Genomic DNA, 22,045 nt, shown 5'->3' with positions numbered 1-22,045 from the left:
CAACGATGAAGGATCATTTTAACATCTTATATATATATATATAATATAAGGATTTAAATCTGTTAAAATGCTTTGACTTTTATTCTTTTCAAAATTAATAGCAAATTTGTAATGGACAAATTGATGGCGATACAATTTGTTTTGCATAATTCTTCGTATTCATCTAGTTTATAAACAATTTACAGTATCATTTTTAAAGTAAGCATTGCTAATGAGATATTTTCTTCGTGTCAAAATAATTATGTAAAATAGGTTACTTTGCTCCTTAACAAAACTGAAAGAAAAATTAAAGTTTAAGAGGATGGCATCATTTCTGAATAAGGACATGGCCGAATCAGTGGTGCCTGTTATTCTAATCTTTAACCTTATTGGCTTTGGACTGAACATATATTAATAGAATAATTCAAATTGATTCCTATAACATGCTTAATTTATTAACGTGATAATAAGATAAACATAAGCTAGAAAAATATATTTTTAACGAAGCGGGACAAATTACAGTTAAGTATTAAGAGAATCATATTAAATTAATAAGGATTCAGTTACAAATGGTAAATGAGATAATTAGCAGGTTATCAAATATCGTCGTCGTAAATTAAACTGAAAACACGTGTAAAATATGAATTGAGACCAATATTTAATGTAAAGGTCAAACATGTATTGTTATTATTTAATTTATTTTAATCTAACTTTAAAGTTTGGCATGGATTAATATAATCTGACTTTTAGTTTATTTAATACATAGACAAAGAAGTCGTTACGAAAAATGATTACCACACCCAAGTAACAAACAAAAGCAATAAATTCTCTTGGTAAATTTGAATGACAGAGGGTAAACATATATTTGAGATGATGATAAATTCCTACATATACATATACATAACTTAGTTCAGAAAAATGTATAAATTACGAATAATATTTTGATTATTCTATTATACATTTTATAAAATATACCTACATTTATGTTATAGAACGGATAAGAATCGTGCTAATTGCTACCTACCTACCACGATAAATTTGTCAAAAAGAAGGGGGGAACTATTGCGGTCATTAATTAAAGCGTTGATAGTATCTTATTACGTTTTTAAATACTCATATTCTAATACCTAACGTTTAAAAGTAATTTAATCATTAACTTTGATAAAATTCCCAAACTCAAATAAAATTATAGTAAATACTTAAAAATTATCGTATCTGTACAGTTGTATGCTTTTCATTGCATATTTAAATACCACTCATTTAATAATTAATGTTGTTTAAGAAGTAGAACGAAAAGAATCTCTGGTTTTGTGTAGGTTTTAAAACTTTTTCATTTCAGTCTACTGGTTATCCGATGTGGCGTTTGATCATTCATTATGTGCTTTCGGTTTTACTTTAGTCGTATTTCTTTTTTTTCCCCCTCGAGATCGTGACAGGATGCTGGCATTTGTCCATGTGTTACTGTCGACCGTTCGCGTCGGAGTCAACATTTGATAGGTTCTCACTCAACTCTGACAAGAGTTAGTCGAAAATTTACGTTGGATGTTATTACTACGTTGGTCTTAAATTTAGTATCTTAAAGTTTTATATCCATAATTCTTATAGATGAATGTCTATTTCAAGTATCAACTTCGAAAAGATAGAAAGTAAAGACAGAAATAGAACCTGATTTAAAAAAAATCTTTTAAAACTATACGAAAATAATGATGTAATAGTAATATATATATGTACATATAATAATTTTGACATATAAATTATAATAGATTTAGTTGTTTTCTAAAGCTATAGGATTCTAGGACTAAACTGATAATTATTTTTTTTTACTAACTTGTAAGTAAAAAAATAATTCATTTCACCAGTCGAGTGGTTAAAAAATGTGGTTTTGCGCCTGACCATCTGACTGGACAGGTGGAGTTTTTCGGTTTTTCTAACAACTAAATACGGTCAGTTTTTAGAATTCAGAAAGCAGTAGAGGATTCAGAAACCTTTACAGGAGATTGCAAGAAGAAAACAGTAAACCTTACAAAATTTTTAATACCTGAGGTACCGGCTTTGTTTGAGGGAAAACCTCAAATCCGCTCCTCGTAACTAACGACAGAAGTTAAAATTACTGATTATGTTTACTTACCAGTGTCCAGAATGTTCTCTTAAATTGCATTATAGAATTTTATCAAGAAGAGATTTTTTTTAATTTTGAAAAATTCACGCATTTTTAGAATATCAATTTAAAATTCATGAACAAAAATTTTTTTCATTCGTTATCACGATTTTTAATTTTTAAGTTTTTCTTTTCGAAGCTATTGTATACTTACTTAATGGAAAGCTTTTAGTTTTCATTACTTAGACTAGCAACGGTAAAAGTTTTAATAGTATTTTGAAATAATATGCAACACGCCTTTACAGCGATTTAAATATTTGTTTAACACGGAAGCGAAAGTAAGAGAGAGAGTGTGACGATCTACTTTTTCCTAAAGCATCTGCTTAACATTAAAATGTGCAAATGAAAAAATTATTATTCAATGAAAACTAAAACTTGTACGGTTAAAAATAATTTGAAAAAAATCTAGAAATAGAAATGAAAATATATAATTCTCTATTTAAATTTTTAAATAAAATATTGAATTTTTTACTTCTCTTAATTACTTATCCTCCTTACACGTTTATTGATCAATATAGAAAATTATAGATGTATTCTGTGGTCAGAAAGAGTCTTCAATAGAGAAATTTTATAATAAAGAAGACAGGTTGAATCTTTAGCGTAAGGCGTAAACACAAATATTGCAGCAGACTGTATCTAATAATATAGTTATTGCTAAATGCAATAACACTGAAATGTAGATCGTGGGCTCTTCGTTGATGTCTTCGAGTTCTATGAAAGATAATGGCGTACATTATATTATTTTTATCATCTAAAAACTCGTGTCAATGTTTTAAATATTCGCTTAAACGGCGACGAGTTAAATGGATTCGCTGTTAACAGAACAATTTTGAGAAAATAGCCTAAAAAATTATAAACCTTTTCTTTACAAGTGTTCAGTTGATTTTTAAAATTTTGAAATTATATAAAATTTCAAAATTAGTGTAAACTTTTTAAATAAAAAATTACAATTGAAACGAACCGATCGATCTTAGTTATATAGGAAAGAGGTGCAGCTTTTCCGAAACATAAAAAAAACGAGCATTTTAAAAATTCGTAAATGGAAAGCTAATTTAGTAATAAATGAATTTTAGCATTATTTTTATTTTCCTAAGAAATTCATTAACGTAATTTTATAATCATATTCCAGGGGGAAAAACTAATTTTGATAAATCAATTTTTTCCACAAGATTAAGTATCTAAAACTAATTTTTCCTCTAGAAACTGAAAGGAATTTTCCAATATTTTATGTAGGTCTACATGAATTACAATTTTTTAAAAAGAAACTTGTAAATAATATATATTTTTAGTTAAAGCAAGTATATTTAGAAACAAATATAGGGCTAATTGTTGCTAAAATCCTTGTTCTTAATGTCCTTCCTATTTATACGTATAAAGGTATCCACTTAAACATTATCGAAAGGCAAGAGATCTTTCCAGCATAGATTAGGTTAGGTTGAGGACTGCAGCAGATACAAATACACCGAATATTACGTACACATTGCCATGACATGCATCTATTTCCCTGCTATTCGCAAGCAACACATGCAGAAGATTGCCGCACAGCGATTTGAGTGGTGCAACATGATGTTAAATTTACGGCAAGACGAACCACAACTCTTTCTGCACATTTTATGAGCCAACGAGACATTGTTTTCTCGGAATGGAGTGCGTGAAGGCTTGTGTATTGACGTAATTTTTAATTTTTCTGTTAGGACAGTCGAATCGATAGTTCTCGTGGTTTGTTGTAAAACGTTTGGTTTTGTAATATCAGAATATACAATTCCCAAACTTGTGCATCGGTTTCGAGTGCTGATAAATTTATTTATTTTATTAATAATTTGTTTAATTATTCTTAAAATTATTCCAAAACGAAGTATTTTCTTATACAAATGCTCATTAATATATATAAACATGTTTTAATTATAGAAAAAAATCCGAACAATATAAAATATCGTTTTAATAAAGAAGTATATGTAAATATGACTATATATATAGCCTGTAGAGCAATATTTTCTGCTTAAATTCATGGAATAATTTTTCAATTTTAAATAGTTACTTTATTATTTTATTTTATTAAAAATTCTGTTTTATTCTTGTTTATATTCTACTATTTATTTTATAATATAACGAGAAAGATGAAGTATAAATTTATTTTTTCAAGGCCTAACAAACGTTTTACTCAATAACAGAAAAACGTTCGAAAAAAAATTATTGTTTAAGAAAAAGCAAGAAATCTAATATTAGATGACAATTTTTCCTTAAATCTTATAATAGAATCTTTATTTTCTAAGCTTCTTTTAATTTATTTGCTTTAATTGCCGATACACAATGCGTCAATTGCCAGCACTGCTTAATTTATATGGCATTTCTAAGTGTATATTTTATTAAATATAATCGATTTATATGATATCGAGATATGTCGAACTCTGCTCGACTCTAATCTAATCCTGATCTATCGTTTGATTTTTATAAACGAATCTCGTTACTGCTGTAATTTGATCTTTAACAACCTTTCGTTTGTCATCGAAACTGTCTTAAGTCCGAGTTGTTTCTTCGAAAATAACAACTTAAAAATGCTAAAAATAAAAATAACAATTAAGTATCATAGAGAGGAAGGGAAAAACAAAGAAAATTAAGAATATAACTACGAGAAAACTTTTACTTAGTCCTGCTATTTGTCATCTTAAAGTGATAGAGATTGGATTAATCATTTGAACTTGTTTTCATCATTTGCTGAAAATATTGAATTTTTTAAATAATTTAATTTGAGTTAGTAAATATCAAAAGAATAAGTTCGTAATCATATTTCTACAGTTTTTGTTAGTTATAAAAGGGCTTTATTTTCTTATATATATATATTTTTTTTTATTATCCGGATTTCTTGGATATGTTAATGCACGTGTAATCTTTTATAATATATTCTGGTTAAAATTCACGAAATAACCTCTCAATCTAAACAATTGCTTCTGCTTGTTTTTCGAGAAACATTTATATTCTTCCATGTCTCGTATATAAAAGACTCGTTCATATTATTTTTCTGCTTCTGCTGCTTCAGAACTTCTTTCGATTAGGTAAATAACGCACCGTTTCTTGAATATTTTATATTCTTAGAGACGAATTACGTCCTTTTTTTTGGTGGTCCTACCTTAAATAAAATGCGTGCCTTTAATTTAATTATTATTTTGTAATAAATGATGTTTAAAGTAAGTATTTTTCTACATATAGTAATTGTAATTAAGATTTAAAAAAATAAAGCTACAGAATTTCTTTTAAAAATATTTGATAATTATGTTATATAAAATATGTAGGCCTACAGTAAAATCTGTCTAAAACGGAAAAAATTCTCCAGAATTAAGCGATTTTTACGTTAAATTTTACTTGAATTTAAGGCGGAAACTTGTCCGATGTGAGAACGGAAGAGGGGTTTTTTTTTGATACGAAGAACGTAACTTAACCTGGATAAAGCGAAAATTAGATTTTTTCACTCCTATACAAATATGTAAAATCGTTTCCGCAGAGCATAACGAATAGAATGGAGAAACGAAGGTCATGTGACAAGGACGAAAACGGACACAAAGTCTTTTTTAATATTATTAGAATTGACCAGAAGCAGAATCGAATACTTTTGAGAACTTTCAAGAATCGAAAGAGTATCTGAGAACCGAGTTGTCGGGAAAAAACAACGAATATAATTCGCAGAAAACAAGAATAAGATGATAATGCTGCCTTGTACTGTACATGTACTGTACGGTTTAGTTGGTGACTAACTAGTATCCAGTATTCAAGAACAAGTTGATTAACACTGTTGGTAATTAGAGCTTGAAGTTAACGATTAATTAGAGTATTAAAATTCCTTGAGAAGTCAGATCACAGAATAACTCTGTCTCTATTAATGCAATGCAATTAGAATTTTCGGCAGGAGAACGAAACACTAGTTCTTGTAGTCGAATTGGCTTGTTTGCTGTAATGAGAGCTCGTAAGGATCACATCCGAGAACTTTCAGTACCAGGATCTCCCAGAGGATAAAAGAGGTCTGGGGCAAAATACATATTGGCAACTCTACGGCAAATTAAATTTTTACATTTAAAGTAAAGGAAGTAAACGCAAAAATATTGTATAGTGGTCCTTACTTCCTTTTATCCCCCTCTGGGCGTCCCTGCCTAGCACAAGCTCTTGGAAACGGCGAGAACTTTTTGAAATAGAATCGTTCTCAATTCTTACATTCGGATACTCCCATCTTTAGTTGTAACCACTTCTAATTAAACTAGTAAAGTCACTAGTCATAGTCCACATAAAAATGTTCAAATAAATCCAGATTGTCCTGTGTCATAGTCCAGATAAAAAAGGAAAGAAGTACTAAAATGGAAATCTGCCAAAACGGAATAAATAATTCGGTACAGTGCGATTCCGTTTTACACAGATTTTAATATATTAAACTTCAAACAATTTATATGATTAAAAGTAAAATAGGAGTTAGTTATAGATTAAAAATAAATTAAATTTTCTGGATTTTTCTTTGCCAATTTACAATAATCAATATTATTAATAACTTATGTTTCATATACTGTATAACCCATAGTGCTTCTAAAAATAGTGTTTTTTTTTTTTTTTAATCTGTTTCAAAACAAAAAGATCTTTCTCCCGAAGTATTATAAATAAATATTGTCAAGAAAATTGTCCAAATACCTTTTCTAAATGTAGAAGTTAGATTTTAGATCTAATGCAGTTTTATAAACGTTAATTTGCAGTACTTGTCTTTTTCTTCCTTCAAATAAATAATAACCATTTTAAAAGATGAATTGGATCATTTTTTTTTAATTATTAACGCACTTTATTCTCGCATCATTCGTTAGAGTGAAATAAATTAGAAAATTTTTTAAATGCTTATTTTTTAAAGCCTTACACCTTTACTTCTTCGAATAAGATTTGCTACTACATCACAAATAACAGAAAAAAAAAAATTGAAAATAGTTTTCTCTTGAGAAATAGGATTATTTGCCACTTTTTCATGGCTTCAATGTTTATTCGTTAAAAGTTGAACAGATCATTTCGTTGGCTTCTTTTTTCTACGTTTTCAAATTCATCACGGAAAATTTTAATAAAATTTTCCATTTAACTTCAATAAGAAAATACCTTTATAATGTTTATCCAATTCAATTGATTCGAGCGTTGATTCTCTTTAAAATGGTATCCCTAATAGCTGGAATTTTTTACTGACAATAATTTTAAAGAAGTTAAGGGTCTCTTGGGGGTCTTCATCAATTACGCGACCTCCTGTCCGACACTTCCTTAATCCCTGTCTGTATTCTCTACTTTTTAGTATATTCACGAAAAATTCCTAATAGATTGTAAATGAAAACTTAATATTGACTTAATCGTTCTTCTTTAATATACATTGTATTTCATAATTTATACTTAGAATCAGTAGGTTACGGAGGAAAAAGTTTGGAAATTCTCACGGGTTTGTTGTTTTTAATTTATTTCAAACTGCAATAAATGAAATTTAGTATTAATTATTTTCATACCAGAATATATTATATGTGATAGTTATGTGCATAAAGTCAGACTTAGTTTAGGCCTACATAGATATGATAACGCGTTACTTATTTATATAATGAACATGATAATAAATATTTAGGTAATACAATATAATACTGTACTGTTGTGCTGGGAATTCCCTGCTGTTGTGCTGGATGTAATTTTATAACATTCTATTTTTTTTTTTTTTTTTTTTTTTTTTTTTTTTTGTAATTCGTGGCATTATATTTACTTTTTGAAAGTTGTCAAGCAAGAAAATTGTTACAATGAATTTTGAAAAATTATTCCGAATCTTTTGAAGTGTTAGAGGCATGAAAATATTTTTCAATTGTGGACTGTGTCGAAATAGCAGCTTTATAGTCCGTAAAACTAAAACCGTCAACATTAAAAGCGTTTTGGAAAAATATATATATTTAGGAAAAACGGTCGATTCAGCAGAAAACTGAATTTGTGCGATTGTAGAACATGCTAAATTGGTAGGAGGGGAAATTTGGATAATATCACTACTGAAGACGTTCGGGAATTTCTTGGTAGAGACTGGCGAAGCAGATTTAATGGGAATAATGACCTAGATAAAAATTCCGAAGTTGCAAATTTTACACTAAAATATTCACAGGAAGGCATAAACTTAGCAAAACAATTAGAATTTCTTTTTCGACGAAAACTCTTCGAATGAAAAGGACACAAAGATCAAAAGGTACTAATGAAGCAAAAGAATAAAATGTCAATAATCTGGGTTTGTTAAGAGATCAGAAGATACACAAAACTAGGTGCGACAGAAAAAGTTAAGAGAAGACATTCTGCAACAAAGAAAAATGTTCTCGTTTGATTATTATTAATAGCGATGAACAGAGAGAAAATTAAATGAATGTTCATTATCTGGCATCACAGTTTATAAGACCTTCGTTCGGGTGTTACTGTTTTTAGTAAAAATTAAGTTTTCAATAGTTTTAGAAAATAAACTGTGCATTTTTGTTGGTTTCTGGAATTATATCCTATTTTTCGTACTGGTTTTATTTCTGTAAAACAAGATTTCACATTACTCGAAATTATAAAGTGTCTTATAAGAGTTATCTGTACAATTATACACATGCTTATGATTTTGCGTTTTCCTCTTCCTGTTCGGTAAACTATCAGCCTTTCGCCGAAGGGAACCAGAGTTCTATTCCGATTAGATACCATAACTTATCGCGAATTTTTCTAAATGCTATTATTTAGCTCTGCGGCCACGGAAAGGAACTTTTCTCATACCATGAGTTCTGTCAAACCAACAATACGGACCACCTGATAGTGTGGGGCGGAACCAAACATAACCTCATCAATCCAGTCATAAGAATTTCTGATCCAATATAGAGCCTGTCGCTCTAAGGAACTTGGTTTTGGCCCCAGAGTAGTTCCCACACCCATGCTGGCTGATTTCCATTGCGAGTCAGTGGTCTCGCAACGAGCAAAATTCTCGTCAGCTATGTAGACTTAATGTATTAATGCTTCACGCTAACTAATAATCATTTATTTATAATATTTATACATACAGTGGAAACCCGATTATTTGAACTTGATGGGAACTTGATGGGTCTTTTGGATAATACAAAAACTCATTCGTTTTTGTTTTGGTATATCAAGCGCTATGCATTTATTAAAGTTTTATGAGCTATAAATACTGTAATGCAATTACTGTATTTGAAGGTAGATTAATTTACTTAAAATATAACTTAATGTTATGTATATGACCTAGTTTCGTGGCGCTACCATCACGGAGAGTTCGGTCTCTGTATATTATACTCTGTGGTATAATAATAAATAATATAGTAATAAAACAAACAAAAATAACGTGTAGCGTTCTATTTTTATTTATTTTCTTTTTTCTTCGTTTCGGATAATCGAGTGTCTACTGTATAAAGTATATTTAAATGTTTGTAAAATCTATTTTAAAAATTAATGTATGAAATTAAAATTATATTATGTAGAAGTAAAATTTCATATTAAATAATCATATTTTTGGCAATTAAGTAAGAATAATTAATTATTCTCAGATGCACCGACTGTACCTGTCTGCATGAAGTGTGAGACGAAATGTTCCAATTGGTGGGATCTTGTACAGCATGCGGAAATTGAACATAATTTAGTCCTGTACAGAAAGCAAGAAGTAACTAACAATGTAAGCGTAATTGTAATGATTAATGCGCCTTTTAATTAATTAGATAAATCACGCTTTAAAGTTTCTTTCAGCCATCTACATCTGGAGACGGAGATCAAGAATTGTCAGATGCCATTCCAGAAGAATTTACAGTTAGTTGGGGTAGTCTCAGCGAAGACGGAGATGCAACCTGGTCGACCACTACCGAATTTACTAATGGTGATGCCAACTGCGAAAAAGTAACGAATAATTTTTCTTTCTGTTGATCAAAATCTATCATTTTCTTTGATTAATCGTCACACATGTTTTCAGAACAATATTAGTTGTAATTATTATCAGACGGAAGATAATCATTGTAAAGAATCTCAAGTGAGTATTGTTAATTTACAGTATTTTAGATTTATTGAATTTATTTATTTTTTGGTTTTTCTCTTTTGAAGTTGTTTAACTATTTAAAGAATTAAGTATATTTAAATAAACGAATAGCTAATTAAATAACTTTTAAGATTTACTAAGAATGCATTTTTTTTTTTTCAATGTAAATAATACAGTACATTAAATTTTGTTATACAGGAAATTGTAATTAAGAAAACATTGAAGCTATTATTATTATTAATACAACTCTTCTATTATATCCGATTGTCTAAATGCTTAAATATCAATTAAAATAACCCTTTTAACGTCCGTGATACCATGCAAAATTATGTCATTACTAACAAGGTTTCAACAATATACTGTAGCCCATAATTTGCATAATCTTACGAGTTAGAGGAGTGATTGCGATCTATTGATCAGAAAATACTCAAATTACAAATTAATTAATAGGAAACGAATAATAATTGTTAAGATAATTCAATCAAATTTGTCATGAATATAAAATAAAATTAATATAAAATTTTTTATTCAAACCTTTTTAAAACCGCGGGTATTTGAAGCAAATATTCCTAATATTAGTCGATTCCTATAACAAAGAAAATAGCAAAGTTTTTTCGTGTGTGAAACATGCAAAAATTAGTTGTTGCCTTCGTACTTGGCAGAGAAAGATAATTGGCAATAAACAGCCAATCATAAAAGTTATTTGGATTACATCCAAAAGTGAATTAGAGGGAAAACAGAATTTGTTTTTGACACGTGCTTCAAGAACAGAAAAGAATTAGAGAGCAGAAATCTTTCCCCCTTTTCTTTTTTAAAGATTTAGAGCTCTTTTCCAAATAGACTTATTGTATCGGTTCCTTTTAATTTAAAAAGTATTCTAATTAATTTATAACTGTTTATGACAGAACTACTTTAAATAGATGATTATTAAGGATTACGTTAGGTTTACTAATATTGTGTCATGAAATTTTTTTAGTAGAAACCTATTGCAACTTGCAATAATGCATAGGGATACACATGAAAACATTAAAATTAAAATTTATTTGAAAATTGTTCAGATAGCTATGTAATGCCTATTCTTAAATTAAAAAGGGCGAAATCTTACAATAAGGCGTCAACTTACTGGAGGACCCAGATGGAATCCGGGCTAGCAATTCCCCAGGAATTTTTCATGGGTCCAAGTCCCTCATCAGCAGGCCGCTCCATTGCGGACCCGGGAAAAAGGCATTCAGAGCATACAGGCGGAAAAAGTTACAGATTATCGACAATATTTAGTCAAAATAATAATAAATAACAGTTACGAAAATAACTGCGTTATAATTCATTTAATTTATAGAAATATAAAATATAGGTTATATGACTGTCTAATTAAAAATAGACTTTAATAAGGAGAAACTATAAAGTTCTTAGTTTTTTTTGCGAGTGCCCAATGCTGTACCTTAACTAAACTTCACTTCCGAGTCGGTAGAGGAGCAAATCCGACCGTTCTGAAGATTACTAAAAAAAACTTTATTAATAAACATCATTTTGGTAACACGATCTCCTTGGTATAATTATTAATTTATTAAGAATCTTTATTAAATCCATCGTTTACAAAGTTTTTCATTGTTATTGTTAAAATTTTCGTTAATAATTAACAATGAAAAACTTCTTAAACAATAGATGTAATAAAGATTCTTATAATATAAAAAAATAAACCAGTAACGAGTTGCTCAACTTTCCCAGTAACATTTAAAATTTTGGTGGCGCCATCTGTTATCATGTTTTATTTAAAAAATCTTTTTATAATTTTAACTATTATAAAATGGCAAAAAGCAGAATTTTGAGGGATAGGGATGGGTTTTATAAAAAATTGTAAATGCTAACAACGAGTAAAATTGTCATTAAGTCCGACCCTACTGGAGATAAACACGATTCCATTCTCCATCCCTCGACTTTTAATCATCAAAATTTAATAACATCAATCTCTCTAATAAACAAACTTCCCAGCAAAATTTCAGAAATTTTCGACAAAAAGCACAGGAGTTATTAAGCTTCAAAGAGGGTGGACAAAATCGTGCCCCCCAAACACACTAACATCCATACATACAGAAATTACTCCCGAATTTTTTTTTACATTTCTCGACGTTTCAAGGTGTCTAAATCCAAAATATGTAAAAATCTTGGGGGTCAGTTTTTGACCGATCGCAATACTTTCCCTCTGTCATATATAGCAACCGGGAAAGTAAAAAATCGAAAACAAATTCTTTAACGCACAACGCCAAATCACTCCGCTTCCATCAACTTATAGCCATTGAGGTCACAACTGCTACCTACCTCATTTACATAAACTTGTGATTACGTTCATCATTTTTACTGCTGGCCGTAAACTCTACACGTGACAATTGTTTAAAGTTTTGTTTTCAATGAATAAGATGATTCAATAGTACAGTACTTATGACTTTCCGTGAGTATTTGACTATTTCTTATGTTTAAATTAATGGTGTTGTCAAAGGAGTCGGCGTGTGGACGATAAGATGCTTTTGAATTTTTTGTTTTACGGTCGAGTGTGTAAAGTAATAAATAAAATAAATGATAGTCTAATGAACGAAACGAAGTCGGGTTTTCCCTCAAGGCTATCGCTTTGTTTGGTTTCAAAATATGATTTTTAATTACCAGAATATCATTTCACCTTTTGACAGTTATATTAAAAGCTATTAATAACGTACGTAATGTATATATTCGAGGAATTAAAACATCAATTTTCACTGTAAAATCGATGATTAAATATTAAAATGTAGGAATATATTTCATATATAATCTATATATATGAAATATTCCCTAATTAAATTATGTAGATACACATGAACGTACTAAGCGATAAGAGATATTTTGAAATTTATTATTTGCGTGTTTATCATTTGGGAAATCTTATTAAAAAATTGTTTCGAATTGTATAATCTAGTCTAAAATTAATTGTTTTGTATCCATTTAAAATTTTTCTATTCGACTTATTAGAGCAGCAATCATTATAATCTATGTTGTTGAGATATGTGGAAGTAGCGTGGTGCCACACAAAATCGCATGTCAGTTCCTAGACTTACATTTGAAAAGAAAAAAATCATGCTCCTTTCAAAGAATTTGCAGGAATGTTTTGACTTATGAAATAATAGAGCTTAAATTTTTGAATTTTTCTTATATTAATTAAATTATTTTAGCTAATTTTTAATATTACTAAGCTATTTTACTCGATTTGTGTCTTCAGTTGAAATTCTTAAGTCTGGAAACTAATACTTTCTATCATAAATGGATCCTATGAGTTCTTTGATGGAAAGTATCAGTTTCCTGCTGTTCTGCCTTTGGAGATTAGGTTAAGCTTCGATCCTAATAGGATTACACTTGCTTCTATTAGTAAGGATTATAGAAATGTGAACTTCATTAGGATTCCACACGTAAACATTTATTATCTAAAGAACATATTCATTCTTGTAATTTCTGTAATGAACGAGTATTAGATGTATTTCATTTAGGCCTACGTATTACATTTTTCATTCACATTTGCACAAACTACACATTAAAAAGTAAAGCGGGCTTTAGGTTGGAAATTCCTGGTATAAACCATTTATTACATCACTTTTAATCACTTTTGAATCAAAAGTATGTCCAAGTCAGAATTTCAATCATACATTTCTTTGTTTAAAAAAACAGGCAGTACTGTAAATTTAACTTCAATGTAATCTATAATTCAAATTTTTTAATCAGTAAAAAAGTTTATTTTTGTGTGTGTTTTTAGAGCGAAAAAAGTCCTCAAATCAAACAAATTGAAAGTTATCTTGATACCTAAATTTCATATTGCCACTGCTTTTTATAATTAAATTATTTTAACTTCCTTAACTAAAGGATCTTTTTATCTAATCTTATTTTAAAACTTTTACGACATTATTTAGGATAAAAGGTAATATTCGGTTTGAAAAATTTCACTTCAAAGCATTGCAACGTATTCCAAGAATTTTAATTATCTGGAAATAAGTTTGAGTTAATAACTTATTTTCTTTAGTTTTATAAATCAATCATTTTCTAAATACAGTATTTGTATTTGTAAGAGAGCTTCGTAAAATAAAAGCAATTAGAAAATCGATCGCGAAATTAATTGTTAATAAATCAATATAAACTACTAAAAACAAACTATTTAGGTTATTAATTTTTATATAAAAGAAAATAAATTGTAGGATCACTTTAAAATCAATTTTTTAGAAAATTATCAAAGTTTTTCTGTGCTCTTAGATAATGACAAAAAAAAATAGAGAAAGTTTTAAGTGGAAAAAAATTAGTCATCGAGAAGCAAAATTTCTTTTAATTTGCAAGTTATTTAAGACACTTTGTCGGTTTGGATGAGCTTATTGCTTTCTAGGAACTGATATCACGCGAACAATTTCCCACTCGTTTTTTATAACCAGAGATTATCGCTCAGAACTTAAGTTTGTTGTACACTAATTTCGAATTTCCTGCTCTCAGACTAAGAAAAAAGAAAAAAAAAAGTGATGACGACGAAGTTATGGATGAGGTTCAAACACTGTATACATTTGGCTTCTGTTAATAACGAAAACTAGATCTTGTTTCCAAGTGGAGGAAAATAGCAGAAAATAATAGTGACTTCGAAAAATAACACGTATTATTCATCACTACATAATTATTCGTGTTCTAAATATCAGATATGTTTTATAATAATTTTCTGAGAAAGAGAAAAAATTGAGGAACTTCTAAATGATTTTAATTCATTTTAAAATTAATCACGTAGATTAGCTTACGGGATGCATTAATGGTATAAAATAAGAAAAAAAGCTTCGATTTCAAGAAAAAGCTCTTATATTATTAATAATAATTTTACTATTTCCTTAATCATTTGTTTAATATAAAAAGGATAAATTAAAAAGTTCACTTTGTCCTACATTGTAAGCTAATTATAGTACTCATTTTATACAAGTTACTAATACAAATAAAAGGTGATGATAATGAAGGTTCAGGGTGAAGTGTTGCATTGTCTAAAAAGAGGCGATTAAAAAAACTTTGTTTCTATTTGAAGAACATTAAGAATGGAAAATGTGCCAGAAACGAGATTCTAAATGTCACTCGAGTACATATTGATGGTGAAATGACCAATTCATAATCATAAGTGGAATGAACTCTACCTCTTTGTTACTATTAATGAAATAGAGCGAATGCAACTTTAATGTACTTTTTAACAATATAATAGTAACTGCTTTAACGTAACTAATAAATTGTTTTCTTTTTTTTTCTGTTTGAAATCAAATAAAGACTAATAAATGAAAGTAAATATGCATGAAAGATGAGAAACCGCAGAGAAAGATATAAAAACCAAAAGAATTAAATTTATATAATGTATTAAGTTTAAAAATATTTGAAACTTGTAAAAGTAATGAAGTTACTTAAACCGAGTGCGAGAAATCGATAACTTTTATCTATATCAGAAGTGTATATATTCTTTGGAAGAAATAAATGAGGTGTAGTCCAAATTAGGTCTTCACTTACAGAGTATATAATTATATTACCATTGCCAGCAATTGATAGATGAAGCTGGTCTGTATACTTTACAGATAAATGCCACCCATTGTCAAATGACACTGTACATCAATTCTGTTATTTTTTTCCCTCTGTTTAATGTGCTTTACTGACTATTGTCCGTGGATTTATTCCAAAATGTAATTGTTTGCAACTTAACCTAATTTTCTTAGTCGTAATCCCTCTTTAAAGTACGAATTTTTATTTATTTTAATTTTAAATCTGCTTTTCCTTAAGTTATAAAAATTTTCTCCATTACTTTAACACATTTTTAAGAGAAAGGTAAATGTAATTTTATTACATTTATACGCTTATTTCATTTACTGTAATCTATTGCGATAGGTTCTGAGTTTTAGAATTTTAATTTTCGATTTGCAGTAGGCTCCATATTTTTACTTATATTTTAATGCAGATGACAAAGAATTAGATGATGCTTCAGATCGATGTATTGAAATTGAATTTTATATTCTCCAAAGTATGTTTATAAAAGAAATTACATTATAAAATAAAACCTAATACATCACTCGGATGGTATTAGTTTTTTTGGTTCCTTTGTGTTATAAATTCGAATTATAAATAGGTTTATAGTTAAATTTTAAGTTGGAATTAATGTAGAAGAGATTTTATGATATATTTATAAACGCAATTTAGAATTATTATTAGATTTGTAATGATTCTCTCATATTTATTATAAATTTTTACAATAGAATAATTATGAAAGTAGAAGCCTTTTTAATAGCCGTTTTACCTTAATAAATTTTCGATTCATTATAAAATTACGTAAACTTCTTCAATGTAAAAATCAATATTGTTTTATTGTAGTAATAACTACATTTATGTGCCTTTTTTTATAAATGCAGATTATTTTATCTGGATAAAAAATAAATAAATAAAAACGAGTTAATCTAAATATCGAATCTCTAAACAAGAATGAATAGCATTTCGAACAGATTTAATAAATCTTATTTACTTCAATATTTTATCTGAAAAGTCCGAGAGGACTTCTAAATTTTTTTACGCGTGTGGGAATAAAGAAGAATGAATCGCAGATCAATTTTCATTTTATATTTGCTTCTTGGTTTCAGTTGATAGGTCTACAGTTTTTTTCAAACTGCAGCCCTATAAATTCCCACTGTCATCCGTCTGTTTGTCCTTTCTTCATCTCGCGAACGGAGTTACGCAGATGAAAGCCGAGACCATATATAGAAAGCTTAGGAAGAGAAGGTCCCAATTAACTATATACGAACTTCCGATGCTAACCGGAAGTTACGTTATTTCAATTCAAAAATTTTTCCTCTGAGTTTGCGTACCACTGATTTGATCTATTTTCATTTCCGATCCCCATTTTGATTAAAATTTTGTCGCGATTCCTGGATAGACAGTAGACATTTTTTTAATCGTCAACGTAGTTAAAGTGAAATTCTTTCTGGGATTTGCGCTTATGTTTCTGCCTTATTAGAGGTCTGAATAAAACACATAATTTTATGAAACAATGGTTTTATTTATGCATATGGGTATAAATATTTATTTAATGAAAAATACTTTTAAAAAACTTTACATCATAAGAATTCAATGTGAGGTATGCGCTTGCAAAGATCTCATGATTGCTTCTATATTCGGATCTGTATTGGAAATCGTAAGCCGTAAGTCATCCTCTGTCTGTATTAGTACCTAATACAATTGTTTTAGTAAAAAAATATAGTTCTATTTTTATAAATACTATAATTTCATTTCACTGTTTTACTGGTACCTGATACTTGAAGAAAAGCTTTATATTTTTTTATTGTCAAATGAATTTATTTGATTTTTCGGCACTATTTGCGCACCACTGAGATAGATGACCGGCATGACTCTATTCTCACAGGAAAAGTATGATGTACAGGGGCAAGACACTAATTTGAGGTAGAGGAGATATAATTTAAATTAAATGAATTATTATTTTATGTAATAATAATAGTAATAATAATTTTAATATCTTAGGTGGGTCCGAAATATTTTCTTATAATTGTTAATGTCTAATAACATTTTTTATATTATTTTCCCTATAATTTGATAATAGTATCAATGGTTCATTTAAAAACATGGCACTTCAAAAGTAATAGAATCATTAGGTGACACTATTTACAGTTATTACTGAATTAAAACTAAACTGATGTCTTATTTTATGCTTACTTAAACTTTTAATTTGCATTGATTCCTTTTATGAAAAAAAAATATATTAATTTGCATTGATTCCTTTGTTTCTCCATAAAATCTTTTTTTTTTTTTTTTTTTTTTTTAATTCCTACTATTAGTTCACACTCTCCCTATATATATTATATATCTTGTTCAAATTTTCAATCGTTAATAAAATACTTTTTATTCATCCACTCAAGTTCAATACATTTTTTTAAAACTTGTAGTGGATGACACTTGATGTTAATTAATAAATTAATATTTGAAAAAACTGTATTAAATTTAATTATTGGTTAATATTACCTGTGGTATCGAAGATGGCGACGGGGAATTTTTTCCCTAGATACTAGACGGCGACAGGGAAATTTTTTTCCCTACGTTCGAGATGACCGCGTTTCCGGTAATCTCGAATCAGATTATCGAGTGATAATCTGGAAGCAGATTAACAATGGATAATCTCGAAGTAGAATACCGAGTGATCTAAACGTTAGAGGGCGTACCCGTACTATCTGTCGCATTATGCAAATTAATAAATTTTCCCGTCGCCGTTTAATATCTAGGGAAAAAAATTCCCCTAGTAGGAATTGACTTTAAAATTTTTTTTTTATATTACTTGTTTCATTGTATATTACTTGTTTCATTGTTATTCGTTATTATTATTATTATTATTATTATTTTGAATTTTTGCGCCCTAGGCTCGGACCTAGTGGAAAATTCGCCACTGTTGTATATAAACTATTTAACTAAAGAGGGTGCTATCTATAAAAATGTAAATGAATGGTGCAATATTCAGATTTTTTCTGAAAATAAATTAGATGATTATTACTCTAGTAATAAACAAGTTACTCAAATGAATATTTATTTTATTGTGCAATTTGTAAAAAAATCTCAATTGATAATATATTGGCATTTTGTTTTGTTAACAAAGTTTAAAATTTATATATTTACCTTCTTTCATATTCTAATTTAGCATTCTTTGTTTTTACTCCACAAAATTATATAATTAAATAATTTATATACTTGTAATGTAAAACTATTCAAAACTTAATTTATTTTTAATGCCAACTTCATTTTAATCAGTTTAATAATTATATAAAATCAAATAAATGAAATAATGCTATTAATTAGGTGGTTTTAAAAAATGAGGATGTTAAGTGTTAATTGGCTCACATTCAAAAAAATGAATGTGCAGAAAGGATTAGTTAACCGACTTGTAAGTTGTAATTGTGATGAAATATAAATAGTTGAAAATGATGTTTGTCGTTGGAATAATTCGCAACAGTAAATACTGTTACTTAACGGTTGAACTAAGGACTTAATAATTACCAATTGACACCTGAAAAATCATTTAATTAATTGGACGGATTAATATTAGGCAATATACATTTCGAGCATAAATATACCTTGTTTTGAATACTGTTCAATATATTGAAATTGTCGATAACAATTTTAAAACTAGAGAATATAACATTCTCTAACTTGAAAGTACAGTATCTTGCAGAATTTTTATCTAATGAAACGAGTTGAAAGCGCAATAATACGTTAAAGAAGCTTGCTCACTGAAGATATTTTGATATCAAAAGTTCTAATAAATAATATAGTAAAAAAAATTGAATAAAAAATAATGCGCGCACATTATTTTTGTTATAAGATTATTCGTATTCAATATGTTAATTTATTTATATTCAATATGCTAACAGTTTTTGTTTGGACATCCCAACGATATGTTAATGTTTAATATATTTACTATTATCGAAATGTTTTCTGAATATTTTATTTGTTATAGGAATATAAACATATATACTACATATGTATTTTCGAAAGTATAATCGGTTGTTTTTCAAGTCATACTCCATACTTGAAATATCAAAGTCGACTTACAATAGAAATAAATATTTTTTACGGACAAATCTATAAGTGAAAATATGTGTGTTCTAGGTAAAGGTTTCTATACCGTTCACATATTCATACCAAATTTAGTACGGATATTCTTTAACACTAGAAATACTGTGATCTCCATCCTAACCACCCTTCTTCAGCCCGAGCAATTTTGTGTGTTGCAGCTTCATTATTGTAAATACTCAGTAATTAAAATGTGTAATTAAAGCCCGTGCAATGCCGGGCGCACACAGCTAGTTAGTTATATATACTAGCTGAAGTTTAATCATAAAATGGAAAAGTATAGGGTAATCATAATTAATGAGTAGGTTTCGGAGTTCTATAGAAGGAACTAGAGTAAATCTCAACCAAATTTTGTCCCGAATATGCGATTTTGATTTTCGAGAAAAAATTTAAAATTCAGCCGCTCAGGCGAAATTTTGCATTGCTATTCCCTTAATGTGCACATTACGTATGGTTTCAATGAATTTCGGATATAAAAGGAGTCGCAAAAAGTTCTTCACAATTCTTCTTAGACAAGTGAACAATCATGTTGCTCGCTTTGCCGGACCGTGCGTTTAGTTAAACTCGCCTAATCGTCAGTTTCACATTTCACATCTGTAGTCTAATTAAAGAAACAAAGTGCAATAATCTTATTTAACTCCCGAAACTCGTTAGAAAACGTAAGTAACATGCTTATTAAGGAGACAGCAGCGCCACGTTTCGATTTAGCTGCAGAGTTTTTAATTGAAATTTTTCCCGAAAATTGAAACCGCATACTCGGGGCAGTATGTATATACCAAATTTAGCTGAGATTCAATAGTTCTTTCTACAGAGAGCTATGAACATCTTTAATTATGATCACCCGGTGGTAGAGTACTTCGGTGGCTGTTCCTTATTTTAATTGTTTTTTCTCAAATGAAATATAACACAACAAAATAAATTTATTACAATAGACAGCTCTTGTAAAGTCTTATTTATAATTCAGATCGTAAGCCACGGTGGAATCTATTACTTGAAATTTTAAAATGATTGGTCCCGAGCGAGCCAACATTTGGCCTTTTACGATGTACATTTTATAACTTTTAATTTGAAAAGAACTGAACACAGCTTGGGTCATAGGCTACCATGATGGAATCTCTATTGGCTAATGCTTGGTGTTGCCCGGATTAGACGCCTCGAGGCTTGTTTTAACATTTTGGGTTTATGCAAGAGATCTCCAGCAGATGGCGCTAAAATTTAATGCTTTTTCTACGGAAAAATACTTTTTCAAAAATTATTCCGAACCCAACAGTTTTTTTTGCATTAGAATCCTGCTTCAGATTTCGGGAATTTTTGGAAGATTTTTCCCATAAAAAAGCATTATTTTTAACGCCGTCTGTTTGGGATTAACTAGGTGCATAGAGGTGCCAAAACGATTAAGGTTGATTTGTAACAACTAAGTTTCGTAATATTGCAAAGCTGTTGCATTCAATTTTTATTGTATTATCTAAATATCATCATCATAATGAAATTTAAATATTTTTATCCCCCTTTATTTATAAATTTTGTTAAACAACTGAAACAATAATTTTTGAAAATTCAACTGGAATATGTTTAGGTCTATTTATTTGTGTATATTTTAAGATCAAGCTTTCTCATCCCAAGTCTATTCGACTCTGGGATCGTCCATAAATTACGTAACGTTATTTGTAGGATGTTGGCTGAAAATATAAAATCCTGTAAGGTACAGTACATACTTACCCCAAAATTACGTAACGCGTATCCTCGATCAACTCTCTTAATTGTGCTAAAGAATAACAGCAGCAAGGTTTACTATGCAATTCTTCGAAAAAATGGATCATTCTTTTAATGCTCGGGTCTCGACCCTTGGGTATGTGACGGTTTTGTAAACAACTCTATCCTTTTATAACGAACGCATCGTAACGATTACCTGCAATTCCCAGCCACCCAAATCTTCGCTACGTAATTTATGGACAGTCCTGTTTATAAAACAAAGAATAATTTACACTGCAGTGCAATTAAAATAACACTGCGCAAACAGATATTTGGAATTCAAATATTTTAGAAAAATTTTAATTCCGTAAATTTTTTTTTCTTTTAGATATATACCACCATTATGATGTAGTTCTATATAAGTTCCCTTTATCAGCGTCTAAAATAGAAATCATTTTCATATGAAACAACGATAAACACGAAGGTAATTAATAAATACCGGTATATAACTACTCTACGTGCAGATTATGAAGAAGTTAAATCTTGGA

At 28.8% G+C, this 22,045-nt stretch overlaps 1 protein-coding gene across 2 annotated transcripts in view; it reads left to right on the top strand.

Annotated features, from left to right (window-relative positions):
- LOC136979096 (uncharacterized) overlaps nt 1-22,045 on the top strand; it is a 63,447-nt gene that overhangs the window by 39,576 nt on the left and 1,826 nt on the right. For both annotated transcript variants that reach the window (XM_067275012.1, XM_067275011.1), the window contains exons 6-8: nt 9,691-9,815; nt 9,887-10,033; nt 10,107-10,163. In XM_067275012.1, coding sequence (XP_067131113.1) covers nt 9,691-9,815; nt 9,887-10,033; nt 10,107-10,163 — 329 coding nt within the window. The remainder of the gene's footprint in view (nt 1-9,690; nt 9,816-9,886; nt 10,034-10,106; nt 10,164-22,045) is intronic.

The sequence above is a fragment of the Centruroides vittatus genome, unplaced genomic scaffold (genome assembly GCF_030686945.1).
Source record: "Centruroides vittatus isolate TY-2023 unplaced genomic scaffold, ASM3068694v2 contig_577, whole genome shotgun sequence".
In the NCBI taxonomy this organism is placed as follows: domain Eukaryota; kingdom Metazoa; phylum Arthropoda; class Arachnida; order Scorpiones; family Buthidae; genus Centruroides; species Centruroides vittatus.
The sequence above is the reverse complement of the archived record's forward strand: the minus strand, read 5'-3'. Positions and strand labels throughout refer to the sequence as shown.